A 14259-nucleotide genomic window follows, 5' to 3' on the forward strand; every position below is an offset into this window, starting at 1 on the left:
TTACCCCAGAAATGCAAAGATGGTTTAGCATAAGAAAAATTTATCAATGTAATGCACTACATTAATAAAATAAAGGAAAACCCACATAATCATCTCAATAGTTGCAGAAGAAACATTTGAAAAAATGTAACACCCTTTCATGAGAAAAAAACTTAGCAAATTAGGAATATGAGGGGGTTATTTGTGGAAAAACCCATAACAAACATTATCTCAATAGTGAAAACTAAAAGCTTCCCCCACTAAGATAAGGAATAAGAAAAAGATGCCTATTTCATCATTATTATTCAATATTGTACTGGAAGTTCTAGCGAGAGCAATTAGACAAGAAAAATAAATGACACCCACATTAGGAAGGAAGAAAGAAAACTGTCTCTATTTATTTGCAGATGACATGATTCTATATATAGAAAATCCCATATAACCCACAAAAATCTATTAGAGGTAATAAGAAAATTTGGCAAAGTTGCAGGGTCCAAGATCAAATAAAAATATCAGTTGTGCTTCTATAAACTAGTAAAAGACACCTATAAAATAAGTTTAAAAATACCATTTAAAATAGCATCCAAAAGAATAAAATACCTAGGAAAACGTTAACCAAGATGATGAAAGACTTGTACACTTGAAGGCTATAAAACATTGCTGGAAAAAAAATAAAGAGCTAAATAAATTAAAAAGACATCCCATGTTCATATATTGGAAAGCTTAATATTGTTACGATAGCAATACTCCCCAATGTGATCTACAGATTCAATGCAATCCCTACCAAAATTCCAATGGCCTTTTTCTGCAGAAATGGAAGATCCAATTTCTCAAATTCATATGCAATTACAAGGTCCTCCAATTAGCAAAACAACATTGAAAAAGAAAAACAGAAGAATTCACACTTCCTAATCTCAAAACTTATTAAAGCTACAGTAATTGAAATAGTGTGATACCAGCCCACAGATAAACAGATAGACCAATAGAATAGAATTGAGTGTCCAGAAATAGCCCAAAACATCTATGGTCAATTAATTTTATTTACAAGGGTGCCATGGCCATTCAATGGAGAAAGAATAGTTCCTTCAAAAATTGGTGGGGATAACTGAATAACCACATGCAAAACAATACAGTTGGACCCTAACTTCATAAGTAAAAATTAACTCAATATTAATTGATTATCTAAATATAAGAACTAAATATATAAAACTCTTAAAGAAGTAAATCTTCATGATCTTGGATTTGTCAACAGATTTAAAAATTTGACACCAAAAGCACGAGCAACAAAAGAAAAAAATAGAAGTATTAGATTTCATAAAAATGAAAATATTTTGTACTTCAAAGCACATTATCAAAACATGAAAAGATAACTTACAGAATGGGAGAAAATATTTGTAAATCACATATCTTATAAGGGTCTAATATCCAGAATGCAGAAAGAACTCTTATAACTCAACAACAAAAAGACATATGACCCCATTGAAAAGTGGGCAAAGAACCAAAACAGATATTCCTCCAAAGAAAATATACAAATGGCCAACAAGCACATAAAAAGGTGTTCAATACCATTGACCATTAAGGAAATGCAAATCAAAACCACACTAAATACCACTTTACTCCCACTAAGATGATTAAAATAAAAAGACAGATAATAAGAGGTGTTGGTGATGATGTGGAGAGTTCATCACTGTTTGTACACTGTACTGGGAATATAAAATGGTGCAGCCATTGGAAAACAGGCTGGCAGTTCCTTCAAAAGTTGAACATAGACTTACCATATGACCCAGTACTTCCACTGCTTAAGTATATACCCAAGATAATTCAAAGCATCCTATATAATAAAGATGTAATATGCAAATGGTCGTTATGCCGTGAAGCGTAACGACCGATCGCGTAAGGACTGGATCATGGATCAGCAGGAGGGTGGGACAGTGAGCTACAAGTGGGCGGTGGAGAGCTATGGAGCGGGCAGGGCAGCAAGCTATGAAGGGGGGCAGGGGGATGGGGGAGTTACAGGAGGGCGGGCAGCGAGCTACTAACGAGCTACTGGCGCACGGATTCCTGCGCAGGGCTACTAGTTATTTATAATAGTAAAAAAGTAGAAACAATCCAAATGTTCAAGAACGAATTGATGGATAAACAAAAGTGCTATATCCATTCAATGGAATATTTACTCAGTCAAAAAGGAATGAAGTGACACATGCTACAGCATGGAGGAACCTTGAAAACATTATGCTAAGAGAAGGAAGCAAGACATAAAACCCCACATATTATATGATTCCATTTATACAAAATTTCCAGAATAAGCTAATTTATAAGGACGAAACGTAGTTTAGTCGTTGCCAGGGACTGGGGAGAGAACAGAGGGGGTAGTGACTGCTAGAAAATATGAGGTTTCTTTTTGGGGTCATGAAAAATTTCTGGAGTCACATAGTGGTAATGGTTACAAAAGCTTGTGAATATACTAAAGCCCACTGGACTGTGCGCTTTAAAATGGAGAGCTTTATGGCATGTGAATTAAATCTGGAAGGTAAATTACACCCATTTATATTGGGAAGGTCGCTATGGCTGTAAGGACAGACCAGAGGTTGGAGTGAGAGATGCCTTAACAGCCGTACATGTGAAAAAGGCCTCGAAGGGTGTGACCTGGACATGTCCGAGGACAGAGTTCACTCTTTCACCTACAGTGGTGGTAGCAGAGGGTGGAGCCTTGTACTGTCCTTAGTGCCAACTTCAGGGATTTAGTTCTTATAAACCTTCCTGAGAATTCATTTTCCTTAAGGGCTCTTAGCCCTTCATCTGGGTCCTATGCTCAGTGCCCCTGAAGAGTTTATAATGGTGCATCTGATGCAACAGCTCACACACTTTTTAATAACTCCCATTGCTCTTACCCTCAGCAGCCTGAGCCCAGCTTCAATTCACAAGTTAAGCCTAACTTTTGTCCTCTGAGGCATGTGCCTTCCCTGAAGGCCAATCCTATATGTGTTCCTGGTCTTAGCGAGGCCAGAAACATGGAGCTGCAGGAGAAGGGTGGCCTGGAAGATGGGAGGCTCTAAGTCCACTTGGCCACTTCGGGCTGGAGGTAGGTGATGGGCCCAGCGTCCTGCCCGTGGACAATCAGCACAGAATGCTCCTGCCAAAGCCTATTGTAGGAAAATCATGGGCCCTCGCCGGTTTGGCTCCGTGGATAGAGCGTCCGCCTGTGGACTGAAGGGTCCTGGGTTCAATTCTGGTCAAGGGCACATGTCCAGGTTTCGAGCTCGATCCCCAGTAGGGGGTGTGCAGGAAGCAGCTGATCAATGATTCTCTCTCGTCATTGATGTTTCTATCTCTCTTTCCCTCTCCCTTCCTCTCTGAAATAAAAAAAAAAAAATGTTTTAAAAAATAATTTTTTTTAAAGAAGTAAGATAAGCATGGGGTGGAGGGAAGGTATGGGAATTCATTGGGCAAGAATGCTGCGGGGGGGGTGGGGCGGGCGGGCAGAATTTGGGGAACAGTTGATTTTATCAAGAATTAAGACTTTTTTCTGTACTGGCTTATATGTTGGGTGGAATTTAGGACAGAGGGTAGGAGGGAGAGAGGAATATAGATGCAACTGCTTTCTCCCCTACCTCCCACAAACAATCTACAGCTTCTTCCCACACCTCGGAGACAACAAACCAAGCCTCTCTCACACTTCCCACCCGCTAATGTTTCCCTTTTAATCCTCTTTTATTCCTTCACCTTCCTCCTCCTCCTGCCTGCTGCTTTTCCCACTCGCTTCAGGCTTCCATTCCTTCTCTATTGCTATACCTCCATCTTATCTGTCCTTAAATCTTGCGTTTAATAAAACCTGCTAATGCTTCCAAGATGACCACCGACTAGATTGACTCCCCTCCTCTCTCTCAGTCCTGTGTGGACTGATTTCCTGAGAGCAGGACAGATGGGAGACAAGATTGAGTAACAACACAAAGGAGCCTGCAGTCCTTCCTTTACCCCATACATATCAGGCCCCCTTTTTAGGTCTCTTTGTTTTCTTCCCCATCTAGACGCCCTCTAAATTTAGTCTCTGTGTAGGTCGGTTGAAGAATCATGTCCAAAGAATATTATGAGTGTGTAGAGAGAATGCTGGCCATGCTCAGACAATGCTTCTGGGTTCATAAATCTGGTGATGCTGGGAATTCGGGTCCTTGGGTGCCCTTCAAGGTCCCTTAAACTGAACCTTTTCATGCAGTGGCTACTCTCTCTCCTCCACCTCTCTCAGCGGTCTGGCCCATCCTGTTGCTCCATCCACTATAAACATATCAAGCATTCTTTTGGAAAACACGTGTGAAGTGACAGAGCCTTCCTTATGGAAAAACACCGATACATGGAAGTGCATGGGGGAGCTAATGCTTTGGGCCTTGAAGGAGGGGTAGAATTCAGATAAGGGAACAGGATGGGGCGGCAATCAGGTTGGGCACTGGCTTGACAAAAGGCACTGAGACCTGCGGAACCGAGGAGCTCAAGGATTCTTAGAGGGGGAGCAGGTAAAAAGAGAATTATAGTTAAGAATACAATTCTGGGACTAATCATTCTCTGTGTGACCTGGCACCACCTCTTTAAGCCTCAGTTTACTTATCTGCAAAGTGGGGATAATTAATAGTACTTAATTATCAGGGGTTTAGTTCTTGTAAACTTTCTTGAGAATTTCTTGAAATTTTATTTACAACAGTATCAAGGCCATTCAATGGAGAAAAAATGGCTCTCTTAAAAAAAAATGGTGAGGACAACTGGATAACCACATGCAAAACAATAGAGTTGGATCCTTACTTCATTCCGTATGTAAAAATGAACTCAACGTGAATTAACGATCTAAATATAAAAACTAAAAATATATTTACGTTTTATAAGCATGAGAATAATGCATGAAGATCAAACAAGACAATGCTCACAAAATGCTTAGCATAGGGAATAGCATATAAGAAACACTCAATAAATGTTTACTACTACCATGGCCATAATTCCTACCACTAACAATGAGGATTTTATTACTTCTGCTATTGCTGAGTGGCAGACGGCTCTGCAAAGAAAGGTAGGAGCCAGGTTGTGAGGAAGCCCATGAAAACCCATCCAAGTATGAAGTCTTTCCTGTAAACAATGAAGAACCATGGGGGAAATTTTTTTTGAAGAATTAATAATCAATGTTATTGGGTTCAGACCAGAAGTCCATGGGTGTTGAGGACCTTTATATTTGTCCTTTTCCTCCCCCTACGTTATTTTGGGCTTGTTTCGTAGATGCATGAGCTGTTTTTTCTCCCAGTAATAACTCTTGGCCTTCTCCTTCCTCTTCTCCAGAGTGGCTGTGACTGCCTGATAGTTCCAGCCAACTCCAGGAGCCCGCGCTCTGGGTAGGCAAACTTCCATATAGGCTTCAGACACACAGCTTGGAGGGTGGCAGGAACCACCATTTGCTTTTTCCTGTCACAGGGCGGCAGGATTCCACTGATCACCTTGCAGCGGTCCGGGGAAGCCAGGCCTCACTTGCTCTTGTGCAGCAGCGTGCCGTGCACAGTCTGCCTAAACATGTAGCTGGGGGCTCGGGAGTGGGAGGGGCCGTAGGATGGGGTGATGGCTTTGCCGGGGAAAGCCAGATACTTCAACTTGTTTCTGTGGAAATTGTCAGATATATTGATGCCTTCACAGTGCCTCTCTGACTGATACAGGTGTATAAAAGGGTATGGTACTTGGAATCTTAATACGGACAGAGATGAAAATAGAGATACTAAAGCTGTGCTGTTGGCATTGTAGGAATCAATGACCAGGTGGGAGAACTGGGTTGGGGATGAAGGGTTAGGGGTCAGGGGCTTTCTCAGAGAGACCAAACCACGCCATTTAGGCTGCTGCCCACCCAGTCTCACCGCCACAAGGACACAAAGCCAGAGACAAAAACATGTTCCCTCTGCTGGGGTTGCTGTGACAAAGGCCCAGAAGTGTCCGCTCCATTCTTGCCTGCCTCAGGGCTTCCTGCCCTAGTGAGCTGGGACACGCCCACTATAACCCTGCACCATCAGGTCATTTTCCTTCAAAAGTCTTCCAGGGGTTCTCAGGTGCCCATGGAGACACTTTTCAAATGGTCCTATGCTGGGAACCAGTGAGCCACAGAATAAACAGAGTGCCTCTGTCTGAAGCATCATCTTTACACAATATTTAGGATAAATGTGAGTTTTGGATGAGACAAATGTGGTGATATTTTGAGTACTGTAATACCTCGCAGATAATCTTAGAGATCATTCTGTTTTTTATTTGTGTAATAAGTTGATAGGACTTTATTTTTGGCATACATTTTTTTCAATTCCCTTGTAAAAAGAGCATCAGTGGAATTCTGCTGTCCCTGCCATATAATCAGGCGGGAGTCAGGGAAGGGAGAGTGTTCTAGGATTACGATCTTCCTGGGGTGGGGACTTGGCAAATTTTCCTGAACAATTAAATTTTGGAAAAGTGTAGCCCAAGGGAATGGGTTTCAACACCAAAGAACTCAGTTCATTTTTCAAGTGAATGTTGTCTAGAACCTTCACCTGCTGAACAAAAGAATGTGTTTCTTCCATCTCCTGTATTTATTTTATATAACACCTTGGACTTACCAAAGTTTTACAAGCCACAATACTTAAATTACAGATTTTGTAACATAGAAATCCACACATGAAACCTATGTGTTCATGTTGAAATACAATAGAAAATTCACATAAGTGTAAAAATATAAAACATAAGAGTTCAAGGAAATTTTGCATGTGTCCTGGGCTGCTTGGGTTCCCCCTGCACATGGCCTCATGACAACAAATGCCACTAGAGAAATATTTCTGCACAAAAGTTTGAGAAGCACTAATCATCCCACCTTTACCACCGTCCAGGTCTGCTTGTTTTTCTTCACCTCTGTCTCTGAATTTGTCCATGACAATTTTGTCTCATGCTCACCTCTCTTCCTTCAAAATGACCCATATGAATCTCCTGAAATCTTTGTGGTGAAGAAGCATCTATTTGTGTATTTACAATTACTAGTCTCTACTTTTCACACTCTAGATTTTTGCACCTAGGTTGATGGTATCTGTGGTCCCGGATACTTGCTGGCATGTTTATGCATTGGTTGATTGATTCAACTGCATTTGTGGATCCTGTGGTTCACAAGGCACATACTGGGTACAGCAGGTATGAATCAGACATGAAACAGACAAGGACAGCATGGTTCAAAGGGGGAAAGATCCATCTATGCCAGTAAAACAATGTAGGGTGTGGTTAGGGAGATAAGCCCGTGAGAGCCTTGAAAAATGTATTCAACTCCATGGAAGGCTCCCCTACGCTTCCTCTTGGAATAATACAGAATAATGACTGTGATCAACTCCATCCTGACATTCCACAGGAAAACGGGTGAATTTTCACAATTTTTGTTTTGCAGGTTTCTCTCTGGGTATGTGGGGGAGATTCCATGGAACCACAGAACCTCACATGGGTGTCAGAGTTTGTCCTCTTAGGGTTCTCACAGACCCGGGAGCTCCAGAAATTCTTGTTCCTGGTGTTTCTACTTGTCTATGTCACCACTGTCGTGGGAAACCTCCTTATCATGGTCACAGTGACTGTTGACCCCCGGCTTCACATGCCCATGTATTTCCTGCTTCGAAATCTGGCTGTCATAGACCTCTGCTATTCCACAGTCACTTCTCCAAAGATGCTGGTGGACTTCCTTCACGAGACGAAGACTATCTCCTACCAGGGCTGCATGGCCCAGATCTTCTTCTTCCATCTCTTGGGAGGTGGAACAGTCTTCTTTCTCTCAGTGATGGCTTATGATCGCTACATAGCCATTTCCCGGCCCCTCCGCTATGCCGCCATCATGAATACTCGATTGTGTGTGGGGCTGGTGGTGGCTGCTTGGGTAGGGGGCTTTGTCCACTCCATTGTCCAGCTGGCTCTGATGCTCCCACTGCCTTTCTGTGGCCCCAATGTCCTGGATAACTTCTACTGTGACGTCCCACAAGTGCTGAGACTTGCCTGCACTGACACCTCCCTCCTAGAGCTCCTCATGATCTCCAACAGTGGGCTGCTGGTCCTCGTCTGGTTCCTCCTCCTTCTGATCTCTTACACCGTCATCCTCATGATGCTGAGGTCCCACTCGGGACAGGCAAGGCGGAAGGCAGCTTCCACCTGCACCACCCACATCATCGTGGTGTCTCTGATCTTCATTCCCTGCATCTACATCTACTCCCGGCCCTTCACTCCCTTCCCCATGGACAAGGCTGTGTCCATCAGCTACACAGTCATGACCCCCATGCTCAACCCCATGATCTACACCCTGAGGAACCAGGAGATGCAGGCGGCCATGAAGAGGTTAGGCAAACACCTAGTGATTTACAACAGGGAGTGAACTTTAAATAGGTCGACTTGAAATGACAAACTTCTCTCTGAACTTTCGTTACCCGACGTGAAAGCGGAGAAAAGTCTTTACAGAGTGTGACACAAAGATTAAATCAATATTTCTACGGACCCACTCCTGTGTCAGATACTGTGTTGGGCACTTTCACACTTATATCTCATTCTCATAAAACTCATAATGAATACCTTATTTTTCTATCAAATAGTTTTACAAACGAGGAAACTCGGAGAGAAATGACTTGCTGAGTAATGAGCAGCAAGGGGTTCCTCTGACTCCAAGTTTAGAGGAAGGAGACATGGATGGGATTTAAAACTCAGGGTCTCCCACAGCCACAAGGGAAAACCTGGAACAGTGGTTCTCAACCTTGGCTGCACATTAGAATCACCTGGGAATCTTTTTAAAATCCTGATTTCTGGGCCACATCCTCTGGAAATTCTGTTTCTTTGTTACTAATGTTGTGGCCCCACCCCATAACAAAGAAACACCTCGTGGATTTTCTCTTGGACTTCCTGCACTGGGATGAGAACTCCTAGAGGGCAGGGGCTGTGCTCTCTTCACCTTTCAGTCCTCCCAGCACCTTGAACGGTACCCTACACAGAGAGGCGGTTCCATTTTTCCTGCATCTTGTTCTTTCCCTGTCAATTTCAGAATCTACCTTTTATTTCTGCCTCTCTACCTTAACATTTACTCCCACCATCTCCTCTGAAGTATGCCTCACTTTGTAAAAGTCTCTGGTCAGGTATAATGTTGATTCAAAGTTAAGAGATAACGTAGAAACTTTTTGTGTTTTCTTCCCTCCCGGCAACCATCCCATCCAAGAAATAAAAGTCCTTTGGGGCTCTCTCTAAGCGAGCGGTTCTCATCCTGTGGGTCGCGACCCCTTCGGGGGGCGAACGACCCTTTCACAGGGGTCGCCTAAGAACCATCGGAAAACACATATATAATTACATATTGTTTTTGTGATTAATCACTATGCTTTAATTATGTTCAATTTGTAACAACGATATTGGGAGTCACCACAACATGAGAACTGTATTAAAGGGTCGTGGCATTAGGAAGGTTGAGAACCACTGCGCTAAGCCATCATGGCAACTCCACCCTCTTTCACCTCCACTTTCCTGTCCTCGTTTCACACATTTCTCCCTACTCACAGTGGACCTATGGAGATGAGGGGAGAGAAAATGGACTTAGTGTCATATTTGATCTGTGTGGTCCCTCAGAACAGCTCTTCTTGCTTTTATAAGTTCCTTTAAACGACTGATGATACGTTTCTCATCCCCCAGTGTGTCTTGTCCCCGGATGCAGCATCTGTATCCCTTCAATTGTACCTGTTGTGACAAGTTTCCCGACTCCACCATCCTTCTGTGACATCACCCTCGTATGACAACATCCTCCTTAAGATGAGATGCTCCCCACGTGACACACTGCTGTACTGGGGGTGTGAACTCTTTAGAAAATGATTATCCCACTTTAAATATATATTACTAGAGGCCCGGTGCACGACATTTGTGCACTGAAGCGGGGGGGTGGGGGGGAGTGTCTCTCAGCCCGGCCTGCACCTTCTTGCAGTCCAGGACTTCTGAGGGGTCCTTAGTGCTGCTGCAGAGGTGGAAGAGGCTGCCACGGAGGTGGGAGAGGCTCCTATCACCCCCACTGTGCTCGCCAGCTGTGAGCCTGGCTTCTGGCTGAGCGGCACTCCCCCTGTGGGAACGCACTGACCACCAGGGGGCAGCTCCTGCATTGAGCATCTGCCCCCTGGTGGTCAGTGCACATCATAGTGACCAGTCGTTCTGCCGTTCAGTCAATTTGTATATTAGGGTTTTATTATCTATAATAATAAAAGTGTAATATGCTAATTAGACCGGACAGCTGAACGACCTTCCGGATGTCCTTCTGGATGACTTTCCAGACCAAGCTGGGGCTGCGAGGGCCGAGGCAGCCACCGCAGCTGTGAGGGCCGAGTCCCTTACACAAATTTCATGCATCGGCCTCTAGTACAGGATAAGGATGCTTTTGACTGCAAATAGCAACAACAACAATAAAACAATGGCAAAAATAATGAGGAAATTATCTCACTTTAAAAGAAAGACTAGAAGATAGGAAATTCCAAAGTTGGTTAATTCAACAGCTCAAACATTTTAGGGCTCTGGGTTGGCTGCTCTGAAATTCCTTGCTTTTCTCCTCCTGATGGCAATATGACTGCTAAACTTCCAGGCATCAGATCTTTATATTCAAATAATCTAGCAAGAAGGACTAGAAGAGGCGTCCATGTGGGTTTTCATTTTTACCAGGGGACAAAAATTTTCCTAGAACCACTTCAGCAGAATTCTCCTATGATTTGGTGCCAGAACTGGGTCATATGGGCACCCCTGTCTGCAAAGGGAAATGGGAGGGTGAATGTCTGGCTTTTTCAGCCAGGAAGAAGGGGTTTGGGAATGGCAAGCAGTGGTGTCTGCCATATAGGTAGAAGCTCCTGGAAGTAGAAAGAGACATGATTGGCCTGACTCAAAAATATTTTTTTAATATATTTAATGGAGAACCAAGATGGCCTGTACTTGTCGCCTCCCACAACCACATCAAAATTACAACTAAAATACAGAACACATCATTCAGAATCACCTGAAAGCTGACTGAATGGAAGTCCTACGACTAGAGAAGTAAAGAAGAAGCACATTGAGGTGGGTAGGAGGGGCGGAGGCCCACGGACTAGCTGGTTCGACACCCACGTGTGCCGTTTTCTAATCGTGAGGGACATCGGCTCTGCGGAGGCCACCCCTGAGGAGCAAGGGGTCCCAGCCCCACACCAGACCCCCAGCCCAGGGTCCCAGTGCTGGGGAGAGAAGTCCCCGTAACTTTGGGCCTTAAAAACCAGAGGGGATTTTGGCTGAGTGACACAGAGGCTGCTGAGCCCCACGTGTTCCTCTTAAGGGGCCCGCGCACAAACTTACAAGGTCTTGCTTTTTCTGATCTCCGGTGTTAGGGGAGGGGTGGTGGCGGCGGGAACTCAGGGGTGGCTTTCTCCCAGACGAGGGTGCTCGCAAGGATCATTGTTCCTGTGCTGGGACCTCCTCTGTCCCAGGGCTGACTGGCAGCCATATCAGCGTGGCCCACACTGCTTGCTCCACCTGGGGATTCCCCTGAAACCTCGCCCCCTCCTATTTGCAGCCCCACCCAAACCGTTTGCCGCAGCTTTTCCATATGAATGGCCTGTCCTGGCTCAGGCTTCAGACTTTGTTAAAATCTTTCAAACAAGCTGCAGCTGATGACAGCGCTCCCCAAACCATCAATAAAGGGTCCAAGACCCGGCTCTAGCACCAGCCTACTTGCTTCACAGCTAGGCCTCACCTCCCCCACAGCAGCTCTCCCACAATGGCAACAAGTACGCATCTATCAACAATTAAATCTAAAAATCAAAATAAAAGACCAAGAAATCTAATGAACAAAATGAACTGGTGCATAAAACAGAATCAGAGGCATGGAAGCATGGGACAGACAGACGAATCTCAGAGGGAAGGGGGGAGGGGGGCAGGAAGAGCTTAACCAAAGATTTTTTTTTTTAAATATATTTTATTGATTTTTTACAGAGAGGAAGGGAGAGAGATAGAGAGTCAGAAACATCGATGACAGAGGAACATCGACCAGCCGCCTCCTGCACATCCCCCACTGGGGATGTGCCCGCAACCCAGGCACATGCCCCTGACCGGAATCGAACCCGGGACCCTTCAGTCCGCAGGCCGACGCTCTATCCACTGAGCCAAACCGGTTTCGGCTAACCAAAGATTTTACCTGTGGACACAGACAGTAGGGTGGCGAAGGCCAGCGGTGGGGTGGGAACCGGATGGAGGCGGGTAATGGGGGGGATGGGGGGCAACTGTAATACATTGAACAATAAAGATTAAAAAATAAAAATATATTTATTGATTTTAGGGGTGGTGAGAGAGAGAGAAACATCAATTTGTTGTTCCACTTCTTTATGCATCCATTGGTTACTTCTTTTTTTTTTTTTTAAAATATATATATATTTTATTGATTTTTTACAGAGAGGAAGGGAGAGGGATAGAGAGTTAGAAACATCGATGAGAGAGAAACATTGATCAGTTGCCTGCTGCACACCCCCTACTGGGGATGTGCCCGCAACCAAGGTACATGCCCTTGACCGGAATCGAACCTGGGACCCTTCAGTCCGCAGGCCGATGCTCTATCCACTGAGCCAAGCCGGTTAGGGCCCATTGGTTACTTCTTGTATGTGCCCTAACCGGGGATTGAACCCACAACTTTGGCATATCAGCATGATGCTCTAACTAACTGAGCTAACTGGCCAGGGCATGAATGCTAGCATTTTATAGATGATGTGAGTAGAGTAGGATATGGATGGTGAATCAACATTGGGGGTCTGGCTGGCAAAATAAAGGACAAGGTTTACAGGGTAATAAATTTCCAATGTTATATACAAACATTTTCCTATCTAAGTAAAGATTTTATATTAAGTTTAAAAGTGGGGGGGGGGGGGCGGGGGAGAGGAAGAAAGGAGGAGAAGGAGAAGAAAGAAAAGTTTCAAACCAGTTAATCTTGACGATTCCGTGAGAGCGAACAGTCCGCTGTGCTGAGGAGCAAGTCAGTGGTTCTCAGTGTGTGGGCCCAGGAACAGGAGTGTCTGCAGCATCTGAGAGCTTCTTACAAATGCAAATTCGTGGCCTCGAAGTTGACCAGCTGAATGAAAAGGTCTGGGGCTGGGGCACACTGATTTGTTTTTCAACAAGCTTTGCAGGTGATTCAAGGATAAGAATCACTGGCCTAATAAACGGTTTCTAAAACTCGCAGAAAGTCTGTTCCTTTTGAAGAGACTCTTGACCTTTTGGGTCTTGGCCTGAGAATCCTACATTCCACACATCTCTAAATGTTCATTATCCTTGGTACCTTTGGTCCCCAAGGAGGAACTCTCAAAGAGTATGTGTTTTTGAGACATTTAGAAACTTTTTAACAACTCCCATTGCTCCTTCGGCCCCAGCGGTAATCAGCCCAGTCCTGCTTCCTGAGCCCAGCCCAATCCTTGCTCCCTGAAGATATTGTCTCATCCCCTAGGGTCACACCCATTGTGCACATGATGTATGGGCCGTGGGTAGGAAACTGAGGCTGCAGGAAAAGGATCTTCAAGAAGATGTAAGACCTGAGGCCTCTCTCTCCTTCTGGGCTGAAGAACTGTGAGAGACCAGAGTTTCCCCAGCGGTAAATAGATCAGCCATAAGAAGGATCTAGAAGCACTTGCTGGAGAGTGGGGAGAATAAACAAGTGACATGGACTTGATGGGAGTAAGTCTCAAATGTGAAGAGAGCCTCAGACAGTAATGCAGGGGAATGTGATGTTGAAAACTGATGCCTCAGGTTGCATGTGAAAACCCAGGCTTTTAAGGATGGAATGAGGCATTGGCCCTGTGGGTTAGAGGGAGGATGCTGAGAGCAAAGGGTAAGGAAATACACCGTAAAGTTCTCCACGTAGTCACATAAAACAAGATCACAAAAATTGCCTACTAATACATTAGGTTAGAAAACATAAGCATGTTTTTCTACCTTGAATTGATTTACAAAAGCTTGGTAGGGGACTTCTAAGAGTCTGAGTTTTAAGTTGTAGGCACCACACCATCAAAAGAATACAATGAGGGAGAAGCAAGGTCAGATATGAGTTTAGAAAGATCACTTTGACAGCTATCTAGAAAATGGGCTGGAGTGGAAGCAAATGGAAGCAGAAGGATGAAACTAAAAGGACTTCTAATAGACAATAGATTGCAGCAGCAGCTGGGAGAGGACGGGAGGCTGAGACACGGTGGAGGGCCTGGGAGGCCACCTAAGCCCTCCTTTGTTACCCTCTGTCTCTCATCTTCCATCCCCTTCACCACT

At 44.5% G+C, this 14259-nt stretch overlaps 1 protein-coding gene across 1 annotated transcript; it reads left to right on the forward strand.

Annotated features, from left to right (window-relative positions):
* Positions 1-7420: 7420 nt before the first annotated feature.
* On the forward strand, positions 7421-8356 carry LOC308531777 (olfactory receptor 4D1; the record flags this gene model as incomplete). Its single annotated transcript, XM_081108883.1, has 1 exon — positions 7421-8356. One exon carries the CDS (start codon positions 7421-7423, stop codon positions 8354-8356), a length of 936 nt encoding a protein of 311 aa, XP_080965009.1.
* Positions 8357-14259: the final 5903 nt, after the last annotated feature.

The sequence above is a fragment of the Myotis nattereri genome (genome assembly GCF_964212035.1).
Source record: "Myotis nattereri genome assembly, chromosome: 16".
Lineage (NCBI taxonomy): Eukaryota > Metazoa > Chordata > Mammalia > Chiroptera > Vespertilionidae > Myotis > Myotis nattereri.